Here is a 23879-nt window from a genome sequence, read left to right as displayed (position 1 = left end):
GATGATGAACGGCATGTACTGTCCGTTACAGTAATATTGATTGCAATCAGATGATAAAATCATTGCACTGAGAAAGAAACCACTGCAGTGAAAATGAAAAGATAGAAATGTAATGAATTCTTGGTTCAAAAATGACTTATTGGAATGAAATTAAAACCCCATTCTTACAGCTCAGAGTTAGTCAAGTGAATAACAAAATGCTGAAAAAATACAACAATTTTGAAATAAAATACATTTCCAATTATGTGTTTATCTTCAATAGTCGTCCTACACTTTTCATCAACATTCCTTATGCTGCAAATTTTCCTCACAGCTTTAGCTTTACTTACAATTAATCCACTGGTATTGTAGTGATGGAGATTCTTGCTGGAATGCATTAACTTCCTCTGTTAAATCCCCCCTGAGGCAAACAGCTTGAAAAATATTTCCTTTGTCTAGGACACACAGTTTAGTAGCTCTCTTCTTACAGTGAGATAGCAGTTATTTTTGTAGTGATTTATGCATACTCTTAAGATACAAAAACTGTGTTAAATTATGTTACTTTAAAAGATCTAAGACACATATTCCATTACTTAGGCACCATTGTGTAAGGAATAATGTAGGTCTGATTCTGTTGCCCTTCAAGCCCACGCTTGCAGAAACATTGAACCATTGCAATGTGGGGCTGCAATGATGTAGAGTCACTAGGAGTTGAGTAAATTTTGGCTTACAGAAACCAAACAGACTTTGAGACTCACTGATGTCCGTGTACACCTTCACTATTAGTCATACAAAGTTGCTATGTACTGTTTTGAAAGAAGTAGGATCAGGACTTCTGGAGGGAAGATTTCACAGCCTCTGGAACAGCTTGTTTCAATGCATTGCAATCCTAACTGTTGGAATGGATTCATAATACCCAACTTAAATCTCTGCGGTGAATTCTTCTGATCTTTGGTTTTCCTCTAGTTGTCACAGTGGAACAATGGCCATCGAATCTTTTATGAGAGCTTTCTACATTTTGGAGTGTTGTTATAATGTTCCACCTTGATCTCTTAATTTCTCTGTTTCTAAGCCACGTAAACTCTGTTCCCTCAGATTTCCTCACAGTTGATATTTCCGAAACTCTCCTCACTGTCATACTTCCCCCTCAGTGAACTGTCATTATTTTTCCTGGAGTACTGTGACCAAAGCCAAACCGAGTACTATGCTTGCTGGGACTTTGCCAGGGCTGAGTTAAGTGGAATAATTACTCTTTGTGTCATCTATTATGTTGTTGACTCTTTAGTTTGTGATCTCCCACGCTGTTTTCCGCCTACACAGACGTTTCCTATTCTATATTTAACTTTCTTCCCACATTAGATTTCTCTGTCCAAAGCGTTTGTCTGGTTTGCATTTTGTCTGGTTGATTTTAGGCTGCTACTTTGATTTTTGAGTCCTATTGTTAGTGTTATTTCCATCCTTCAAAGCACTTTGCCGCTTACCCCAGCCTGATGTTACCACCAAACTGTGGCATTGCTCCCATGTGCCATTGTCCAGGCTGTTGATGGGTGTGGGGAATAAAAATGGCCCTAAGACAAAGTCCTGTGGTTTTCACCTGCACTAACCTTCCCAGATTGACAGCAAACCATCAATTACTGCACTTTGAGAACAGTTTTTCAAATGTTGTGCACCTACTGGCTTGGTAATTGCTTCTGGAATGTGCTATCCTGGCTTACTTAGGAAAATGCTATGTGGGGCAGGCAAAAGCTCATCATTGTCAAGATGCATCATATCTGCTATTTGCACTAATTTGCTAGAGCAATTATCCTGTCAGAGGAGGAGGTTAGCATTGATTGATACAATTCTTTTCATGACAAACCAATTTCAACTGGTTTTTATAATTATCATCATCTTCCAGGTATTTACAAATTCTTTATTTAATAATTTGTTACGTTTCAAGAGATAAAAGTTAGGTTGACAGGTATAAATTGCTTTAAGTCCTCTACCTTCTCTTTTAAAATAAATATTGCATTCACGCTTTTCTAGAGTTTGAACCTTCCTTGCTTGCCATTACTTTTGAAAATGATCATCAATGATTCAAACATTACTTCAGTTAGTTCTCTGAACATTCATGGTGAACATCATTTTGTTGCAGCCCACTAACTTAAACACCTCTAACATTTATTTTGTTTTTAACATCACAGGATCAAGGGCTAGGTTCTCTAAGCTTGTGATTGACAATCCTGCTACCATCCTGCAGTGTGTGCTTAGTGTCAAAAAAATTGTTGTAATCAGCAAAGCATGTGTGCTTATGTACACCCTGCTCAGCCAAGGTGTAAGTACATGATTAAATGCTTCTGAAATCACTGGAACTTGCTACATTACCAAAGTTAATGAGACTTCACACCGGTTGCTGCTCTGCAAACAACCACAGACTGCTCAGTCGGGGACCTGGTGTGATCCCCTGCCTTAATTTGTGTTTGAATGTCTATTTGTTGTCAGAAACTGTCTCTCTGCATACCAGGATAGAGGGAGAGGGCTCGTTGATGGGGAAGGAGAGTGGTAGTCACTGCTGGGTGTGAGTGGGTTGAGCTGTGATGAGGTGTTAAACCAGGGTGAATGCCAGCCTCACCTCAAGCACTGAGCCTTATCTTTGGTCTTGGACAGATTGATTGGGTGAGCTCCATGCCAAGCAGTGAAGCATGTGCAGAGGCACCTAAGCTGTGCTGGTCTCAGGTATGGGAGCAATACATTTATACCAGGATATCTCCATGACTCTGGTGACAAGCCTTGCTTCTCAGCTGAGCTTGGTAATTGAGATATGGCAGCATGCTGCTGTGTCTCTCTTCTTTTGGAACTGAGCTGGTGTGTTTGTGCAGGGTGATACTGTGCCAGTGGGTGTCATGGCACCGTTCACTGACTGCAGAATGCTTCTGGATCCTGAATTTATACTCTCCCTTGCCTTTTTTAACCTACTTTCAGGACCTCAGTATCTGCACTGATGCTCTGAGATAATCTGTAGTGGTTGAAATAGGGAATAGATGAAGTAAATTCAGGCACGCTGCTAAGAAGTGAGGTTTTGGTCTTTTGAGCCCTGCTGTGAGCTTTATCTAGTCAAATGTCAGAATTGGCAGTGCAGCTGTAGATATCTACATCTGAATTAGTTGTTTAGGTTCGCCTTATAACCAAGTGGAGTGGTCAGTTTATCTTGTCCTGAGATAGTTGTCAAAAATAGTCTCAAAATGATTTTTTTCTCTATTGATTCTGAGGGAATCTAGACAGTCAGCTCATCTGTATGGCATTGCAGTTGCCTGCCTTCCATCAGACAAATCTCAGGCTTATTCAAGTAAATTTTGCAGACTGTGTAGCCATACCTTCAAAGGCACATAGCACTTACAGATAGATTTACCATATAGTAAATAATGAAAGTATCAGTTCATGTCCATGCCTCCTTTTTTTTCTTATTTCTCTTCCTCACTCTTTCACCTGCATTCAGTTTTATTTTGTTAGACTTCCATTTACTAGACTGATGAATCACTTTCTCTGTGGTTAGTGCTTGTTCATTCCTCATTTGTAGATGGTGCTGATTGCAATGTTGCATGTAGGATTTGGTTGAGTGGGAGGGGAAAAATGTGCATAGGATTTAAACTTCTTGCCAACATGTTCTAGACCACCACCCAGGTATCTTGTGATCCAGCAGTCGTTCACACAGCAGGATGAGTAATTCCAACATAAATTGAAGGCAGGCACAGAGGACTCTTGTACATCCCAGGAAACTGAGCCCATTGTGCACCACATTTCCTGTCCCACTCGTTTGTACAAAGCAATTTTATAAGTTGTGCTGTGAGGACTACTGATCATATATGTCTGTGAGTCTTAATTCATGATTTGCGTAATACAGCTTTTTAAAGCACACTACTGTGAGTATCAGGGCTGAAAACATTCCCAAGAACATTGCTTCCTGTATTTCACTGCATGTTAAAGCAACACTGGTGGAAGAGCTAAAGCAGACAGCAAGGAAACTGTTAAAATACAAAGACAGTGGCACTGAGATTTACTTTTCTCTGTCAGAGTGAACTAATTTCACACACACAATCCTTTAAACCAATAAATCAATGGCAAAACCATGACCTTATTTGCTGTAATGAATCAGTTATATTGCCATGTTCTGCAGCATATCAAACAGCAACAAATCTGGTTTCACTGGCCAGCATGCTCTGCCTGCTGCAGTGAAACTCTGCTTAAAATATTTGGTACTAGTCGATAGAACTAGTAAAGTTGTGCTGTCTCTGAATTTCCCAGCTAACATTTGGATGTGGATTTTAAATGTTTAAAAATTGCCGAAAATGTAATGTAAAGAAAAAAATACAGGCAGTTTATGAATGGTGGCACTGAAGTGTTTTTATTAGCTTACTAGCCAAAAGCTCAGGCTACTTTCTTGGAGTAAGGGTGTAGTGCACTCCTGAAAAAGACGTCAGCATCTCAAATTTGGAGCCAAGGGTTTGCTTGCAGGATCTTGTGTTGCATTTGCTAGCATAGGTTTTTTACCAGTCTCTGACTAGCTGCCTGTACCAAAGATTCTTAATAGCAGAAGGACCTCAATATGTATTCTGAGAAATCAGAACAAGTACTGTTAAATGTGGTCTGTGTCAGCCTGTGGGCTTCTCTAATTGGCTCCAGGTCTCTGTGTACTCATCTCTTCCTGGGAAAAGCTCTGGGAAGGTGCAGATAGTAATTTATGAAACTTTGGTTTATCAGCAATTTAGAATTTATTAAGGTAATACAAAATTCCTATTAACAATTATTAATTAACAAAGTAATTTAAATAATATTTGCTATAATCAAATTAATCAGCGACTTAATCAGTTTCAAAAGTGATGAGATTCACTCCTGTTTACTAGGTGGTATAATATACTTATTACACAAAGATATATCAATATTTAAACATAAGAGAAGTATGGATTATCACAGTTGCAAAGATTATATGTAAAGTTAAGTATATCAATGGATAGAGAAGGGATAGATAGGGTGGCTGGCCTGAAAATTCCACTCTTGAGGTTGGTGAGAATACTCACATCCAACGCACCAGCATTCCCAACAGGTGATGGCCGGTTCTCAAGAGGAAATGACTTCACCTGAAGCTTTTTCTTTGCTGTGTTTGAAAATGAGATCACACAGTCCACCTGAGGGGCAACCCAGCTCAGAGGGAGAATACTGGTTCCAGCCTGCTGTGATCCAGAAGATCTTGAAGGGTCTTCTGTATCATAGAATCGTTTGGGTTGGAAGGGATCTTAAAGCCCATCCAGGTCCAACGCCCCTGCGATGGGCAGGGACACATCTTACTAGATCAGGCTGCCCAAGGCCCCATCCAACCTGGCCTTGAACACTTGCAGGGATGGGACATCCACAACTTCCCTGGGCAACCTGTGCCAGTGCCTCACCACTGTCGTAGTGAAGAAATTCTTCCGTATGTCTAAAATAACATGATAAGTATGACCGCTTACTTGTGGGGTTTTGAGATCATTGACTTTTGTCAGATGTTTAAATATTAATTTTGATGTTTTAATGTTCACTTTGGCCACACCTTGAAGACACCATATAACTGGCAATTTCTACCGGTTATATCAGAGCACCACACCTGGGCTGTGGTCCAGGTGAATTCAGCTGCTGGGGGGACAGACTGACTGTCAATCTCTTTCTCAGGCAGTGAAAGGGGCCTTTTCTCAGGTACACAGGATTCCAAGGGCCCTGAGGGGGTGCCCAAGTGCTCTGGATCACTGCATTGTGACAATGGGTATTCTCTCCCTCAGTGTGCCTGGTGGAGATGAGGAATTACCATTCTCCTTCTTCAGACAATAAGGGAGTTTCTTTCCCAAGCACAGCAGTTTCAGGTAGGCTGAGGGAGGTGCCTTGGCATACTGAGTGACGGCCTCCATACAGTGTGACTTCTTCTCCCTAGGAAGCCTGTGTTTGGCTGGACTAGATAGTAGCTCAGAGAGGAGAGGGAAGGTGTTGCTCCAAGTGCATCAGAGGTTGTGCTAAGCAGCCCAGAGTGGTCTGTACAGCGTAGCACGTGGGAGAAGGAATCGCACCACCAGAGAAGGTGATTATTCTTCCGAAAGCCTGCTTACTATCAGTGCAGCAGCCACACTTGCAGCACCATCCTTTAGAAAGATGTGGTGCTTTCCCTTTTTAGTATCAAGGAAGCCGAGTGTTTGTCTGTAATAGCTATACCGTTTAGAAGCCTAGTCATGGATAAAAATAGTTTGAATAAAAGGATAACCTTTGCTTCAGAGAATTTTGAAGCTAAATAGGACAAGAGATGACACATGAGCACAGACAAAGGGAGAGAATATAGGAGGCAAGTAGTAGATAAGTTCTCACCTTCCTCCTCTTCTTGGCTTCCTGGATGGGCTGTAGGAAGTTACACAGAACTTGCTAAACAATGGATTTCAAATTGCCCGTGGTACCTATTCCTTGTGTATCAGCCATGAGATGCAAGATGCTTTTGGGCTGGATTATTCTGGTCAAGTGCAGACATCTAAAAAATGGAAGTGATTATCTTAAGCGAGTTTCCTTGACTGTGTGTGTAGCCAGTGGAGAGAAACAAGCAATTATAGGTCTTCAGTCATTTCATTTTAAGGAGGGTGCTACTATAGGTTAGGTAACCCGCACCCTGAAAATGCCTCTTTCTTCCCATTCACTATAAAAGTAGCCAGAGCAACCAGTTTGGACATTTGCCATCTGCACTGAAGGTGGCTGAATTTGGGAGAGCTGAATCCCACTTTGGGATCTTTTCTCTTTCTGTGCACTTATGCAAGAGTGAAATATCAACAACCTGTACTTCTTGACAGCTTGTTTTTTGAAGAGCACACAGAAGTCTGCATGAAAAACAATTCCTGATTGTTGAAGAAGGGAGCAGTCCCTTGAACAGTCCCCACTTTGTCTCTCATATCTGGAAAGAGGACTCATGCATCATCTAGACCATTTGAAGTAGGATATTTTACTCAGTCTTTTCTCAGTTCTCTTATTTTATAATCTATGCTTAGCTTAAGAAATAGGCAGTACCACAGAATAATATAAAATGGCATCTTTTACATTTTTACTGGGTTTTGGACCTCCTTCCCTACCCTCTCCCTCCTCTCAGATTTACAGCTTAGACCTTTACCATCTATGTAGATAGACATTTAGATTAAATTAGAGACGTTGCTATGATTCATTGCTGGCCCTCTGAGGACAACCTTGTAATGCTGAGCAGCAAATGACTACTGTTCTGCCTCTTGGGAGTAGCTAGATTTCAATTACATGGGAAATCAGCTTTCAGTATCCAGCTTTCAAAGCACCCAAAGATCTATGTTGAAGTGTTATTATGTAAATGTAAGCCCATTTTATTTTGAAAGGTAACTGTATGGAGGTAGGCAATATTGACCTGCTTGACTTTCCGATATTACATTAATTATAACACAGCAGCCCATTTTCCATGCACTGAGTCACACCGAATACCATATATAATTCTCTTCATCTGTTGCTCTGAAACTCTCTGGCAAATAGGAAGTGTATACTATGCACATTTCCTCCAGAGGAGCAGGTGGCTTTGTGAAGGATCACTTAGATGTGCTGATCAGAAGGAGACTTATGTGACTGTGGGAACTGATCTGCTGCACTAGTTAGACATAAAGCCTCATGTGGAAATCTTGCTGAAGTCCAGAACATCAGTTTGACATCTGATGTCTTCAGAAAAATACCCAGTTGCGTGGAACAGGAGGAATTTGGGGGAATGGGTCTGGGTTTCTTAGGTGCTGCTGCAATACGGATCACAAGTATGGTGAATGACTTATTGAGCCGAGTGACCTGGCAGCCAGGCTCCTGCTCCTCTGTGCAGTGACAGCAGAGAGGGTAACATGCCTCTTGGTAATGTGATAGGAATTAGCTGTTTTCTTCAGACTCCATTTCCCAGCTATGTTTTGATGTCAGTGCATTTTTTTATTGTTAGTCAGCACTGTAGGCTACTTCTTGCCACGATTTGATTAGAATTTGATGAACTTGAGCATTTTTCTGCTTTCATTTATAAAAAGTGAGACATACAATTCTGTGAAATGTAAAATCAATTCATGATAGAAATTTCTGCTAATAGAGTAGGTGATACAGCGAGCATGTGAAAGTATTCAGATTTGAGCTAGAGAAAGATAATAGCTAATTGTCTGAACATTTATTTCTTTATTAGATGATGAGAGTTGCTGAAATTGCTAGTTTTATAAATGAGACATCCTGAATTATTGAATAAGCTTCTTTGTTTTAGCTGCCCTGGAAGTATACATTTCACTTTTACGTGGATATTTATCAGATGTAAACCTCACTTGCAATGATCCATTCGTATAGTAATATTTTTTCATGAAAAATCCTAAATAATGAAACATTGAGTTTAAAATTAAGGCTGCGTTGTCTGTCTCTCATGGGCTACCTTTATGGTGCAGGAATATATTCAGTGACATAGTCAGTAGTCTATCTAGTCTAGTGGTTTACCTCTGTGTGATAACAGACACTTAATGTTTCAGGAGTCTAACGAACCTGGTTACTTCAGTTCAGCCGTGTAATACGCAACAGGAATAGTCCTTCCTGACCTTGTAAGCTGGTTTAGTTGTTACATGTGGTGTAGTTACTTTTATTAATTAAAAGTAGAGAAAAAGAATATCGAAATACAAACTCTAAAGCCCTTGAGGTCAACCGTGCACGTTAATGACATTTTGTTAGCTGTTCCACAATGCTGTGACAGTTGTAATATTATCTATACTAATTTTGCTCAAAGGAATTGTATTTCAAATAAACCTATTTGAAAAAGAAGCATGAAACCAGAGCTAGACAGAAGCCATCATCCTGTTTGTACCACAAGTTGCCTAATAAGATGCCATGATTAAACATTTTGACCTTGACAAGTTGCAGTTAAAAAGGGCGGGAAAGTATATGTATTCCTGATAGTCTTACGATTTTTCTCCAGAGACACAATTTTTATTTATCTTTGGTGAAATAACAATTATTGCACAGATTTCTGAAGTGCCGCTGTCTGTAATATTAATCTCTTTAAAAAACAGAGAAAGATACGTATCGGTGAACTCTCTTTACACTATGTTTTTAGGACAGGAGGGGCTTTGCAGTCAATTATTTATGTTCAATAAGTACTGAAAGCCTTATTATCTCAGAATAATCAATGTTTGGCTGAAGTTTGGGAACACTAATAGCTAGTATTAAAAATCCTGATCCAGTGTAATTTGAAATAATGGCAAAACTCCTGGTGATTTTAAGTGAAGGAGGATGGGGCCAAGAAGCATTGCTTTAAGGGATAATTTTAGATAATCAGTTGAAAACAACTGTAAAGGAACAGAAAGCTTTCACTCTCTGCATAATGCACTATGAAGTATTTTGGCAGACAGGAGCTCATGACTTCAAATTGGTGTATGCGTATGTTTTCTGTTGTCTTGGGGAACCCTGTTTGAGTGTGTACCTACTGAGTTGGTGTTATTGTCTCTGGGAATAGATGGATGGCAACTGGAAAAGTTACAAACAAACTGGGAAGGAGTAGGAAGACAGTAAAATATTGAAATACCTACGTATCTTTTTGTTTTGCACTCAAGTTACTTATTTTTGTCCTTGAATCCCCAACAAATTTTTCTTTCCAGGTTATGCTCTCACTCATTCTGGGGGGCGGCATTTCGTTGCTACCTCTCTTCGGCAACCGATAATTTGCCTGCATCACTGCAGAGCAGCTTGTGGGGTATCTGAGCCTCTTTCCTCCTGGTATGCTTGGAAGATAACATGAGAAATGAAGGAAGTGACACCAAAATGCAAGAGATGATTGCACCAGTGCTCCAGGAAGGTTTCTTGTGCAGGGTCTGATGCAGACTTAGACCTCTGGGTGCAATGCCAGCTTGTAGGGCAGGGCTGGACAAGGAAGCCAAGGAGGTATTCAAAGATTGCAAGGGAGTAGGAAAGAGGAGTTTCTGGCATTTGGTGAGCCATTCCATTCTCAGACAGGGGACTGCTGTTTTCTGAGTGGGCATGAATAATAAAGGGTGGATTTTGGCTGCACTTGGAGGAAGTTCTGGAATGTGATTTAATTATTAGTACAAAAAATTCTCCAGAACTTAACCTGCTTTTCCATCCAAGCCAAGAATGCCATCAGAATTTCACTTGAAAGGCTGTTTTTCTCATTTGTATCGACGAAGACTAAGAAACCTAAGAAATATGGTGGGAATGGGTCTGATAAATGCAGCACTGATTAAAATAAAAAAGCAGGTGTGCTCTGAACAGTCTTCTCTGCTGGGGTAAGGTATAGCAAATCTGGTATTGCCCTTATTAAAAGTAGGTAGATTCTGTTTAATACTGCAAATCTGTGCCCACACTTGAGGGGTGTGTGTCTGTTTATTGATTGGAATTATTTTTTAATAGAAGAGTTTATGTTCTGAAGCAAAGGAGCCCTTTCCCGTTCCTTTACTGGCAGTGCTGGCTGCCAGTGCTGAGTGGCAAAGCAGAAAAGCTTTCCTTTAGCGAGGAAGAGACAGCATCAGGAAGCAGCCTGTGGATAAGCAGATATCGCTAAGTAGGGAAGTAGGACAGATGCCCTGAGACAGCATCTGGCAGAGCAAGGGAAGAGACATGAACTCTCCTTTCCAGAAAAAGCAAGAGAAGGAGCTGCAGGGACTCAGCCAAAAGTTGTGAAACTTTGTAATATTTAAATGTTAAGCTCACACCTACTTCAGTCTTAATAAGGGCTATATTTAGTTTCACTTATGCTCCTGAATAAAGGAGCTCCCAGTCCAATTTAGAAACGTAGTGGTCTTGAAGAAACGTTAAAATTTTAGCAGTTTGTTGCTTTTCTTCACTTCAGAATGGCTTTTTCTCCTCCTACAAATAGGGAACAAAATACTGATCTTGCCAAATCATATTCAGTGATCCAGTTCTGCACATGTGTTTACCTGTGTTTTCATCCATGTACTTATATAGACCATAAAATCGTAATATCGGAGTGTAGCAAAATAAGGTGAGAGTGTTGCTAAGTGATTTAAGAATACTTTGTTTAATGAACTAGAGAGATTCCCCCCCCCCCCCCCTCTAAAACAGTGAGCCATATTCTCTCATTTCTCATTCAGACACACATTAAGACAGATTTGACCAAGTATTTTTAGTTGGAGATTTGGAGCGGCTAAAGTAAGAAATCCTCTTAATAAAAATAGGAGCTTTTTTTAAACTATCTTTTATACCAGTTTAATTCCATTGACTTCACAAGATTTATTCCTAATACATTCTGATAGGAAAAGAGTACCAGGTTGTGGACATTTTTATTTTTTTGTTTTATGCTGTGGGAGTAACAACGTCACTATGCTTAGTCCTTCAAATGAAAGAGCTGTTTTGTATAGCATTTGTCTTTTAGTAGTTGATGATATGCTGCAATACATAGGTAAATAAGTACCAGATATGACTATGCAATACAATCATTACTTATTTTCTCGATGATGAAGATAATTTTCTGTTTTTTACGAAGTATCATAAGTCATCCTGTGTTTCCTGTAGGACTGCAGGCTGAGGTGAGTATGAAATGGACAGGACAGAGCCAAGTCAGGGGCAATCTATAAATTTCAGTAATTTTCATCAATTTTGCTTTGAATGAGAAGAAATATTAAGCTTCTGTCTTCCAGAATATTTTTCAGTAAACTATGTTTACCAGTAGCTTTCAAGTTTCAACCATATGCTTTTGTTATTAAATAAATCAAGATTGTAGGGAGAATTTTTTTTTATTTATCTTTTATTAGACCAGCTCATATTGTTGGATGAAAACCAGACAAGCTTCCAGGTGTAGAAATTTATCTTCAGTTTTGAAACAGAAGCCAATTTCAAGTCAGATGTAGGCTGGGCATGATTGTTTTGAGTTTAACTTTGTTATAGCGATCAGCTGTACAAATAGAAAAGAAAAAGTTGTCCAACACCTTGAAGCAGATGAGGACGTTAGTGAAGGTAGAGGTGATAAGGTTGTGATAAATGAAATAGCTAATAGAGTCCAGGATGCTGCTGTTATTGTAAAGAGATTCAAGGCAGGGGACAAGAAAGCTGACTGGCAAAAGTCCTGACAGGTGCAATTCACCACATCCCATCTGTACACTATAAATTTTAGAAGGGATGCCAAGCAAAGCCTCATTTTCATAGGAACACAAGAAGTTGTAGGGATCTCTTTCAATATCACATCTTCAACAGTGAGTGACAAAAAGCAGCTATGTATAAAGTAATTTTAAGCCTTTGGATTTTCAGGAGTTTTTTAGAGCTATAAAACATAAATCTCTAAGGGCACGACAATGAGCAGCCCAAGCCAGTTACCCTGGGCTCTCAAAGGTGAAAAACAGGCACACTGGTAAAATAACTTAGTCTTGTCTTGAAATATATTTAGGACTTGTCTTGAAATATATTTAGGACTTGTCTTGAAAAATGTTAAGGACTTTTTCTCTTCGTGGAAGGACTTTTTCTCTCCGTGGGCTGTAAAGGCAGTCTAGAGAGAGTAACTCAAGTTTAGGCTGTTAAGTGAATTTCTGACATCTGAAGTGAATTTCCCTCAAGTATCCAGGACCTGTAAACACAATAGGGCTGAAGAATGGTCTTGAGCACCCACCCAGGACTATCTGCATTGCCAGGGGCTGCTTCTAGTAGGAGTTTGGATATGTGCTGCCTCCTCTTTGGGAGTGGGAGGAGGAAGGGAAGACTTGAGTGGATGCAAGCCCCACTGTGCCAGAAGGCAGAATGAGACTTGTATTATTTAGCCAGCATCGGCACAGAATCTGTCCTTGGAAACCAGGATGTACAAGTCCCTAATTCTTAAAAATCTGCACTCTGGTGCAGTTTTCAGAAGTGCCTTCGTTGCATTAGCTTTGCACTGAAAACAAGATGAAATCTTGCCAGAAATCTTATCTTTAAAAAGGTAATCCTTCAGTATTTATCCTTGCATTCAGTCTCTTGGTATTAAATTCAAATGGAGATTATTCTTTTAAATGTTTGCATACATCTCTGCTGCTCTGTATTTCTTTTATTTTTTGCTAAAACAATACCACTGCTGTAGAAGTGTTTTATGGTTGGGGTTTTTTTACCATTATTCTCCAGGAAACCTTAGTAACCCGTCCTTTTATTAAAATGAGATTCTTTTCACTGAAAAGTGGATGCTTGATATTTAAGTTCCCCTGGAAACTCATGCAGCATTGAGTTTGTGCTCGCGACCTGACCTTTCTTTCATTATGTAAGAAAAAACCCAATCTTTATGAAAGTCAAATTAAAGATAAGATCAGCATGGTGGGCTGTTAATTACATAATGTAATGTTCAGTCATTAGATAAAATGTACAGTTGATCCTATGGCTTAGATGTGGGCGAGGAATATGATCTAGCTTTACTGGTATAAAAGAGCGATGCAACTTTTTCATTCATCAGTTTCAGGATTGTACATCCAAGCGTCAAAGACAGCTCACCTTTGAATGCCATCCTGCAGCTTCTCAGCTGTCTGATTCTTGTTGAACAAGGGAGGTAATGTATTTTAAAATTTTTGTTTCTGTTAAAGAGGAACAATTAAATATTTTTTGACATTCTCTTTCCCTTCTTTCCAAAGATTGTCTTCTTTTTCCATTCTATCAATGCTTGTTCTTTGAAAATTGACTTGAAAGATTTTGTCAGGACTAAAACATCAGTGGTTGGGGTTAAACGGGCTTTGTAAGTAAAAGCAAATGAGGTCCTAGAATTGTAATGCAGCTAAATGGTGATATTTTGCGATTTCTGATTGAGTCCAGTAGTGCTTCATCGGTAACCTTGTGTTTTTCTCCTGATCAATGGTAGCACTGCCAAATATGAAATGTTACACAATCTGTGGTACTAGTGTATATTTTGGACTCTTTAAATTGCTAGTCATGATTTCATATGTTAAGGGAAAGGGAAAAAAGGTGAGTCAAGATTTCTCAGTCTTCAGCGGTTTGCTAGGAGGTGACTGTGAACAGAACACTAGGTGGCAGGTGAAGCGCTGGCACTTGCAACTCATCAGTGCTGTGACACAGCTGTCCTCGTGGCCAAGGGTCTCAGAAAGAAATGAGCACAGCATAAAAAGTGTTTTAACAGCTGTTGAATATGACAAAACCACTGTCACCCTATTGAAAAGTGTAGACAGATATCCCAAGTTTAAGCTGAAAACATCAGGTTGTTTTATACAATCAGTGCAAAGGGTGCCTAGCAAACCAAGCTTGCTGGCACATGTTGATCTGGTGGAACTTGACATGAATATAAAGGCATCCACAGAGTCCCATGCCCACCTGAACAGAAAACCTGTTTGCAAATACATATGGTTGCCTGCCTTTATGATAGTAACTGATAATATATTAACTGATTTACAGAAAAATACAAGATATTGTAAATAGTGAGGTGAGAATTTTAACTGCTGAGGAAGACTTAAAATTACCATCTTTCTAAAAAGCTGCTGAAATTCATGCATTCCAATATCTTAAGAAAGATAGTAATAGAGCAAAGTAAAAGCTTCCGTTGATGTGATGGGGAGATGAAATGAGTAGTGTAGACACTAGCTGGTTTAGCAGCACAGACAGAGTCATAAAAAGCAAGTAAGACCATCAGACAAAATGGTTGTTGCATTAGAAGGGTAGAGAAGATCGCATCTGGGTTTTATTGACAGGTGTCTTTAGTGGTTTTGTCATGAGCCTGACAGTCTGATTCCATTGAGGAAGTGCAAAACCTGCAATTTCAATTTCTCCTTTGATTAATGTAATTTAAACAACTTCCTTCTGGGATTGCCTGAAACCCTTTTGGTGTACCAAATCATAGCATGATATGTTCTTAGAAAAAGTAGGATGGAGAATGCCTCCAAGCATAGAATTGTAGAATCACTAGGTTGGAAGGGACCCACAGGGTCATTGAGTCCAACCATTCCTAACAATCTCTAAACCATGCCCCTCGTCCATCCATCCCTTAAACACCTCCAGGGAAAGTGACTCAACCACCTCCCTGGGCAGCCTATTCCAGTGCCCAATGACCCTTTCTGTGAAAAACTTTCCTGAAAAACTTTTTCCTGGTGTCAAGCCTGAACCTCCCCTGGCGGAGCTTGAGGCCATCCCCCCTTGTCCTGTCCCCTGTCACTTGGGAGAAAAGGCCACCTCCCTCCTCTCTACAACCTCCTTTCAGGCAGTTGTAGAGAGCAATAAGGTCTCCCCTCAGCCTCCTCTTCTCCAGGCTAAACAACCCCAGCTCTCTCAGCTGCTCCTCGTAAGACTTGTTCCCCAGTCCCCTCACCAGTTTCGTTGCTCTTCTCTAGACACACTCCAAAGCCTCAACATCCTTCTTGTGGAAGGGGGCCCAGAACTGAACACGGTACTCAAGGTGCGGTCTCACCAGTGCCGAGTACAGAGGGAGAATAACCTCCCTGGACCTGCTGGTCATGCCATTTCTGATACAAGCCAAGATGCCATGGGCCTTCTTGGCCACCTGGGCACACTGCTGGCTCATGTTCAGTCGGCTGTCAACCATTACCCCCAGGTCCTTCTCCTCTAGGCAGCTTTCTAGCCACTCTTCCCCTAATCTGTAGCACTGCATAGGGTTGTTGTGCCCCAAGTGCAGGACCCGGCATTTGGCCTCATGCCATTGGTCACAGCCCAGAGGTCCAGCCCGTTCAGGTCCCTTTGCAGAACCTCCCTACCCTCCAGCAGATCCACACTTCCATCCAGCTTAGTGTCATCTGCAAACTTGCTAAGGGTGTGATCAATGCCTTCATCCAGGTCATTGATAAAGACATTGAACAGGGCTGGACCCAGTACTGAGCCCTGGGGAACCCCACTTGTGACTGCCTCCAGCTGGAGTTAACTCCATTGACCACCACTCTCTGGGCCCGGCCATCCAACCAGTTTTCAACCCAGGAGAGTGTGTGCCTGTCCAGGCCAGAGGCTGACAGTTTCTGAAGCAGAATGCTGTGAGAAGCTGTGTCAAAGGCTTTACTGAAGTCCAAGAAGACTACATCCACAGCCTTTCCCCCATCCAGTAATCGAGTCCCTTTGTCATAGAAGGCGATCAGGTTAGTTTGGCAAGATCTGCCTTTCATGAACCTGTGTTGACTGGGCCTGATCACCCATTTCTCTTGCATGTGCTTCATGATAGCACTCAAGATCACCTGTTCCATGATTTTCCCCGGCACTGAGGTCAGATCCAGGCCTGTAGTTCCCTGGATCCTCCCTGCAACCCTTCTTGTAGATGGGCACAACATCAGCCTCCAGTGCGGTGGAACTTCCCCAGTCAGCCAGGAAGGACCGCTGGAAGATGATGGAAAGGGGTTTGGAAAGCACATCCGCCAGCTCCTTTGATACTCTTGGGTGGATCCCATCCGGCCCCATAGACTTGTGGATGTCTAGCTGGGCAAGCAAGTCTCTAACTGCCTCTTCTTGGATCATGAGAGCCTCATTCTGCTCCTCTAACTCCTGGGTTTGTACACAGGAGGAACAACTTCCCTTACTATTAAAGACTGAGGCAAAGAAGGCATTAAGTACCTCAGCCTTGTCTTCATCCCTTGTCACTGTTGTTCCTTGGTGTTATTCATGTGACTGGCTTCTTATTGGAGCATCCTGGCCATCAAAAGGCTCAGGATGATCTGGAAACAGGATGTTTGGAAAAGGCTGTCTGTCTTCTCCTGCTGATGCATGAGCGCACTCCAGCCAGCTCCTCACAGTCTGGGGAGTGTCCGCTTGGATAGAGTAGGGCTTGATGTTAAACTGTGTGATTGTGCCAGCAGTTACAGCCCATCTACAGGGCTGGAAAGACCATATACAGTAAACCTTAAAAACCCCTATTATTTGCTGGAGGGAGGAATCCAGCCAGTTTATTCAGAGCAAGTCCATAGATGAAGCTGAGCTCAGTTCGGTTCCCAAATTGTTTGGCAGGACCATAGGAGGCTGTGGATCTAAATAACAGTGGGAAGGACCACCTTTCTTCTGCAGACACTGGTTACTCTTGTGAAGGGAAGAGGGTGCAGAGAACTAGCAGCTGCTTCTTGGGAATCTGAAAGCTATGTTCAACACTTTCATTGGGCTACTCTGTTAACAGCATCTCCCATTCGCTTTGCTACTTATTGACTAAAGACTATTTCTTGTATTTGGATTGGTTCTTGGTAAAAGGCCAAGCAGAGATTAGTAAACTACAGGTTGCATTCAGCCTGCATGCATGCATACATACATATGTATATTGAACTTTTTCATACCTCCTTCCAAATGCTTCTTTCTAGTGCTTCCACAATTGCTTGTCATCATGCCTTTGGTCTCAGCCTCTTTTGCCTGGGCGAGGTCTTTTTCTGATTGCTGCAAGGATGTAGCTCTCTTTGATTTTCCCCCCGGTTTCAAAGCCACCTTGTAGAGCATGTGCTCTGCTGCCATTTGAACCACTACCTTTGATGACTGCTTTGTACGTCTGTTTAATCAATTAGTCAAGATCTGCTGACCTATGCACAGCAGCCTCACGTCCCCATATTTCTCTGGGAATTTGTGCAGTGATGGAGAATCCCTCTGCTAATGAATACTCTCTTTGCACACATCCCAGTGCTCCAGGTTCACTCCTAGATTATGATGCCAGGCAAGCATCTTCACTTTTTGGACCACTGCAGGTTTGCCTCTCCCACCAGATGCAAGCAGGCATTAGCTGAATGTTTGCATCATAGTGGCAATCCTTGCAGAGATTCTGCTGGTAAGGTACAAAATATGCAAAGAAATAGATTTTCACTATGTGAAAGCTGTCTTTGTTTAGCTATACTTGACTTTCCACCAACTGTCCTGGTTAGGGTTGGCAATGCCTTCTCTGGCCAATATAACATTCTTAAATGACCTCTACACCAAATCTCAAGATAAATTTCTTTGATTATTGTTATTCTCATTGTTACCTCATTTATAGAAATATTTGGGGCCACAATTTGATCGAGAATATTTATCATGAAGTCGTGGCATTAACTGATGTGTATGGAATAAGAGAAGTTCTCAAGTAGTTAAGGATTTAATGCTTTTTTTTTTTTTTTTGGAAGCTTTCAGTACCTAAAATGCACATGTCCATGTTGTCATCTTGGGGTCTTATCCCACACATCAGTCATTAGCACATCATGCACTTCCGTGACAGTTTCAGCCTTTTAAAATTAAGGGATACGGTGGTCTATGTAGGCACAGAAGAAACTGTTCAAAAGATCCAGTTGCAAGTGTCTGGAGATGCTGTTCAGACACAGCCCTAGCAAGTCGTAGATTAGCTCCAGGCATGGCCTGGAAGAGTGACTGCAAAATAGAGAGATCTGCATGATCAGATAACGTTTCAACGTTTCGGAGAAGGCAGGTAAATAGTTTGGTGGTTAGGAGCTGCAGGCTTGGGATGCTGCCTGGGGTGCTTGGCTGAAGCCAGTCAGGGACAACTGCGGCCAGTGAACCAGGCGCTGCTGCACAGCCACAGCCAAAGACCCTCTCTCAGGGCAAAAGTGGGCAGTGCTCAGCCCAGAATCACTCACAGAATAATCTGCAAGGGCAAGAGAAGTCCTCCTGTTGAAATGTGCTCTGTGTCTCAGCAATAAAAAGATCTCAAAACAGTTCTCCAAGGCAAGGTTGTCCCTGGCCAGCCAGGCTGGATGAAGGAGCGCTGCTCTCTCTGTGACCTGCACAGGCTGCCCAGATGTGGGAATTTAATACTTCAACATCTTTTGCATGGTTCTTTTCTCTATGAACGCAATTACTTCACCATGGGATATAAGTAATTTCTGTTCATTTCTAAAGGCAGGGCTCAGGTCTATGCTTTGGAAGAACATAATTTTTAATGTGGAAATTCTGTTTTCTGAGTGAGAGACTGGACTGAAATGGTCTTTGAGCACAACAAAATTGTTGGTTCAATAAGTAGGCTTAGTGCTTCAGGAGGAAGGTTACAAACTCAAATACTACATTTTAATACTGACAAGAACAGAAGAGAGTTCAGTATTTTGTTTTATGTGTTCATATCTCAGATGAATCCAAAGTAGCATTAGTTGACCAGATGTTTATAACATGAAGATCTGAAAACGTGTGTGGCATCTTTAGCCCAACTCAGATGCTGCCTGACTTTTCACTAAGGGAGATCCTCCCAGGCCATGTCACAGGCACACAGGAATGCCATGGCTCAAAAGAAACACCAGTTTCTTATGACCAGTTTGTGATAATTTTTTTTGTCTCCGACCAGGCTGGTACAAAATGCTTCAGAATAGGTTTAAAGGTTCTGTGGTAATTGCCAAAAAGCATCCTGCCAGTCCTCATGTAGCCCTTACTTAGTACATCTCACGTTTGGATTTGGAGAGGACTGAGAATTTGTAGGTTTCATTTCCCTCTTCCTCTTAGCCCCCATCCACCCCCCAATCTTATTATGAATAATAAAGGAAAAAAGTAAGATAATTTAAAAAAAATCAAGCAGAGACTTTGGGATGATATTAATTCTGCACCTTTAATGTTGTGGTTCCCCCAGTTATTCAAACCAGATACGCATTACCCTGGGCTGTAGATTTGACAAATATAACCACACAACTGCACTTCTGTGATATGCTGTTTATGACCACTTTGTCTCATGCGCTAGCTGTAGAAGGACAGATGTGCATTGCCACATGTTGACCTTCCTGCACAAAATTATTCTATTGAAAAGATTTTTAAAAGTTCGAGCTGACCAGGGTTTGTTTCTACCAAACCAGCTTTCTGTAACTCGGAACCCAGCAGCCAAATTGCTGCTTCAGTAAAACAAATCCTAAGTTAAATCTTGGTGCAGAAGGTTGCAGCAGTGCTGAACTCCCTGGACCTGCCCCGGCCCTGGGCGATGCAGGGCGCTCTGGGGCTGTTTCAAGGCCTCCGGAGCTCTCTCTCAGCACCATGGGTACCGTGGAGCACAGCATGTAGTGCCTCTCCCATTGCATACATCAGAGGAGCTTTCTCCCACTGGAGGACAGGATTGTGAAAATCTGTTTATGGGGACTTCCTTACTAAAGAAGTCTTAGAATCACAGAATCATTTAGGTTGGAAAAGACCTTTAAGATCATCAAGTCCAATCGTAAACCTAACATTGCGAAGTCCACCACTAAACCATGTCCCTAAGCACCACGTCTACGCTTCTTTTGCATATCTCTAGGGATGGTGACTCACCCGATTCCCTGGGCAGCCTGTTCCCATGCTGGACAACCCTTTTGGTGAAGAAAATTTTTCTAGTATGCAATCTAAACCTCCTCTGGAGCAACTTGAGGCCATTTCAGTGTGTGGACAAATGATCTGACTCTTAGTTCAAGAAATTATGTCCTGATGTGAATTATTTTCCCTGAAATTAGCCCTTCCATGTCTCATATTCTGCAGATTCTTTTGTCTTCTCCATAAGCACTTACTAGTTTTGTCCAGTCTACTATAAATATTAGACAGTTAAAACATATTAAGTTTGTATGTTGTGGCTTATGTTCATATATAGAAAAAAAAAATTGTTCAGGCCAGAAAGAAAGGCACGTTTTCATTATTGTAATGAAGTAAATTTTCTGAGCCTATAAAATGCACTACACATTTTCAGTTTCCCATCCCAGTACTAAATTGTCTGTTGCACTGAATGCTGTACCAGCATGTAGCCTAAATACTGGTACGATACCTGGTACGAAACAGTCCTTTAAAATGTGTGTATTTGTATTTCCAGACAGAAATGGATTGCTACGGGAAGTATGCAGCTCTCACTTTGACCATCTTGTCTGTATTTCTGCATCTTCTTCGTGCTTTCCCAGATGGAGAGTTTCTCATGCAGGGTAAGCTGCTTTAACCATTCAGAAATAGGGCAATTGTTCATAAATAGTATTAATTAAACTTTCACATGTTTTATAAATGTGATCATAAATCTTGTTGTTCATTTGCATTTGCTGAGATACAAAGGTGTAATAAATCACAGTATTTTTACTATGAGTGTACTTCCTATTTCTTCTCTAAGCTTGATTTCTCCAGGTCGAGTCTCCCAGATGACCATGTCCTCATGTTGGCATGGGTGCTTTTAATCCCTGAAACATTATCAAATAGAAATGTTTTGTTTTCTTGCATTCCTGAAATGTAAATGCTATCATAATATCAAGGAGAGCAGAACCATAGCTACTTATAACATGCAGAATATTTTTTCTTCTGTAGATCCCAGAATACAGGATGTTTGTGATGTAGCATATCAGGAAGATTCTAGAGGACTTTTGAAAGGTGTTTGGATTTTTTTATTCAGCCTTGAACTGAATACAGAAAAATGTGAGCTACAAAAATCTCAGGATCACTGGGCATTTTTCAAACTCTTGATAACAGTGTCTTGCCTGAAAACAGGCAATGTCTAAGAAACACTACAAATCCTGCTGGTGCTATTTAGCTACCTAGAGCCAGTAGGAAGTTTTTTGGGAAGAGCTGGTGTAGTAGACACACAAAAAACCCTCCACAAATGTCAATAAAACTAAGTTAGAAAAGTTAGAAAAAGGTACAATAATGCTTGTGCCTTACCTATAAAGTCCCACTCCAGTTTTACAGCTGCTGCATGTTGCAAAGTTGAAGGATCCTGAAGAGGTGAGCTTTGGCATCTGTGCTTTTCTGTTCTGCAGACGTCAAGCAGGAGAGTGCGAAGAATGCTTCCTCTTACTGCCTGCACTTTCCCTTTCTTTTTGAAATGAAAATGCAGCTGGAGTCCAAGTAAAAGTCTCTTCCTTATATTTTTGTGCCAGGTTGTCCCGAGTGCAAGTTAGGGGAGAACAGATTCTTTTCCAAGCCAGGAGCTCCTGTTTACCAGTGTACTGGGTGCTGCTTCTCCCGGGCTTATCCCACTCCGATGAGATCCAAGAAGACCATGCTTGTTCCAAAGAACATTACTTCAGAAGCAACCTGCTGCGTAGCAAAGGCTTTTACCAAGGTAAGAGAGTAAATGAGACCTTTTAAGCTTGTTTTAGGATACAATGTTTAGCTGAAGCAGTGAATAAAAGAGTATGTTTTTGCTGGAGGACATGGGGGAGCTATTTGAGGGAAACATCCTTGGCATTTATATCCTTTGCGCTTGGGTTATTTCTTTTCTCTGAAGAGGAAATTAAAGTGTCAACCAGTGCCGAGTCCACTATTCAGCTGGGATGTGGAAATCGGTGCAGTGTCAGTGAAACTATTTTGACTCATGATACCCAAAGTTAAGGCGGGCAACTTCCTGTCCCCTTGTTTTTAACTCTCCGGGATGTGCAACCTCCCCTTAAATGCTATGCAGTGTATTTGATTGCACTGTATTTGATTTTAATTAGTAATTTTCCTTGCGTCTTTCCTGCATAGATGGGAGTTCTCCAGGAAGATGGCTGGTCAGTAGTATCAATTAAGTATTTGGGAATGAGGGCCCAAACCTATCTGTGCTCATTAGATTAATTGAGGTCGTGTTTACTTTTAAGAGTGTGACCAAGTGGAAACTGTAAACCTGTGCAACTACTCTTGAGCATTTAACATTCTCATCTGGAAGATTCTCTTAAAGAGAGAGTCTGCTAAAGCTAATTATTTTGGGAGTGATTCAGCTCCAGGTGAAGAAACTTTAAATTTGGTTTAAGAAATGATGAGCTAGTTAAAACAAGCTAAGGTGTCTATCCTGTGGTGATCTGAATCAGGCTCATCGTGTGTTACCTAGAGGCTCAGTTTAGTTACCCACTCACAGGTTTGGTACCATTTGAAATACTATGGGGTACTTGAGACATCTGTGTGTGGCTGGCAGACACAAGGCACATAAATAACCTTCTGGAGTGGCAGCTGGAGGCCTGGGGGATCCCCTCTGGCATCTCAAATGGCAATCGACAGCTGAAGAGTGCTGGTTCTCACTGGCTGTGATGAGAGCCCTGATAGCTGACTTACCTATAGACACCTACAGCTGAACTCATCCTGGCTCTTCGTCTGAGTAGAGCACAGATCTTTTTCTAGGCCACCAATATTACGCTTACCTTGAGGTAGCAACCAGAATTTAGTTGAGATTAAAAATGAAGATGACTCATGATGTTTGTGGTCTTGGTTCTTCTGTGAAATATTTTAAGGACACTTCCTGATTTCTCATCAATGGGTTACTTCAGGCTTTTTGAAAATTAGACACTTCAAGAAGTGCCAAATTAAGGACACCAAACTATGCCACTATGCATAACGGCTCTGGAAGCCACTGATGATGCAGCTTCACAGGCTGATATTTGGAGGCTGTTCTAGTGTATGTACCCCAAAAAGCCGGTGTACCTTGTGGTTAAGAAGAAGGCTTCAGACACCTTTTACTTGAGAATGCCTTTTTTTACTGTGTAACTAATCCTAACTATTTGTTATATGTGTGTGTTTTCTTTCTTTTTTTTTAAGATTACCCTTAAGGACAATGTGAAGATAGAGAACCATACAGATTGTCACTGCAGTACCTGCTACTATCATAAATCCTAAAGCCTGTACCTTTGTTAATGATGAAGGATGACGGTGAATGGAATACTTGGTTTTCAGCTTTTATAGCAGCACTATGTAAAATCTTATGTTTTCTGGTCGAGACACTGAGTAGACCTTTGAATAAGATGGATGGCTGTTTTATTTTCTCTTTGCTTCTTCGTGCATTTAAGTAAGTTTAATTATTTCCATTAGGGATAAAATACAGCACTTGCATGACAACTGAAGGCTTGATCTATTTTTAAAATAAACCGTCAGTTAAATCATCAATGTTTCTTGAGGAAAAATGACGATTTAGTAGCTTAAAATGAAAAAATATACTACTGCAGTTAATGTGTAGATTTCTTTATTTGTGGGAGAGGGAGAGCAGGAGGAAGGGCAGGATGGGAGCATGGATGGAAAAAGAAGCAATAATTTCCCCTTATTCATTTAGTGATTAGATTTTTTTGAAGACTCAA

At 41.1% G+C, this 23879-nt stretch overlaps 1 protein-coding gene across 1 annotated transcript in view; it reads left to right on the top strand.

Moving 5' to 3' along the window:
• CGA (glycoprotein hormones, alpha polypeptide) overlaps positions 1 to 23532 on the top strand; it is a 29478-nt gene extending 5946 nt beyond the window's left edge. The window contains exons 2-4 of the mRNA XM_054061182.1: positions 20672 to 20777; positions 21717 to 21901; positions 23347 to 23532. Coding sequence (XP_053917157.1) covers positions 20678 to 20777; positions 21717 to 21901; positions 23347 to 23424 — 363 coding nt within the window. The 5' untranslated portion in view covers positions 20672 to 20677 and the 3' untranslated portion in view covers positions 23425 to 23532. The remainder of the gene's footprint in view (positions 1 to 20671; positions 20778 to 21716; positions 21902 to 23346) is intronic.
• The last annotated feature ends 347 nt before the right edge of the window (positions 23533 to 23879 follow it).

This window comes from Cuculus canorus, chromosome 3 (assembly GCF_017976375.1).
Source record: "Cuculus canorus isolate bCucCan1 chromosome 3, bCucCan1.pri, whole genome shotgun sequence".
NCBI classification, from domain to species: Eukaryota; Metazoa; Chordata; class Aves; order Cuculiformes; family Cuculidae; genus Cuculus; species Cuculus canorus.
This window is presented reverse-complemented; position numbering and strand designations above follow the sequence as displayed.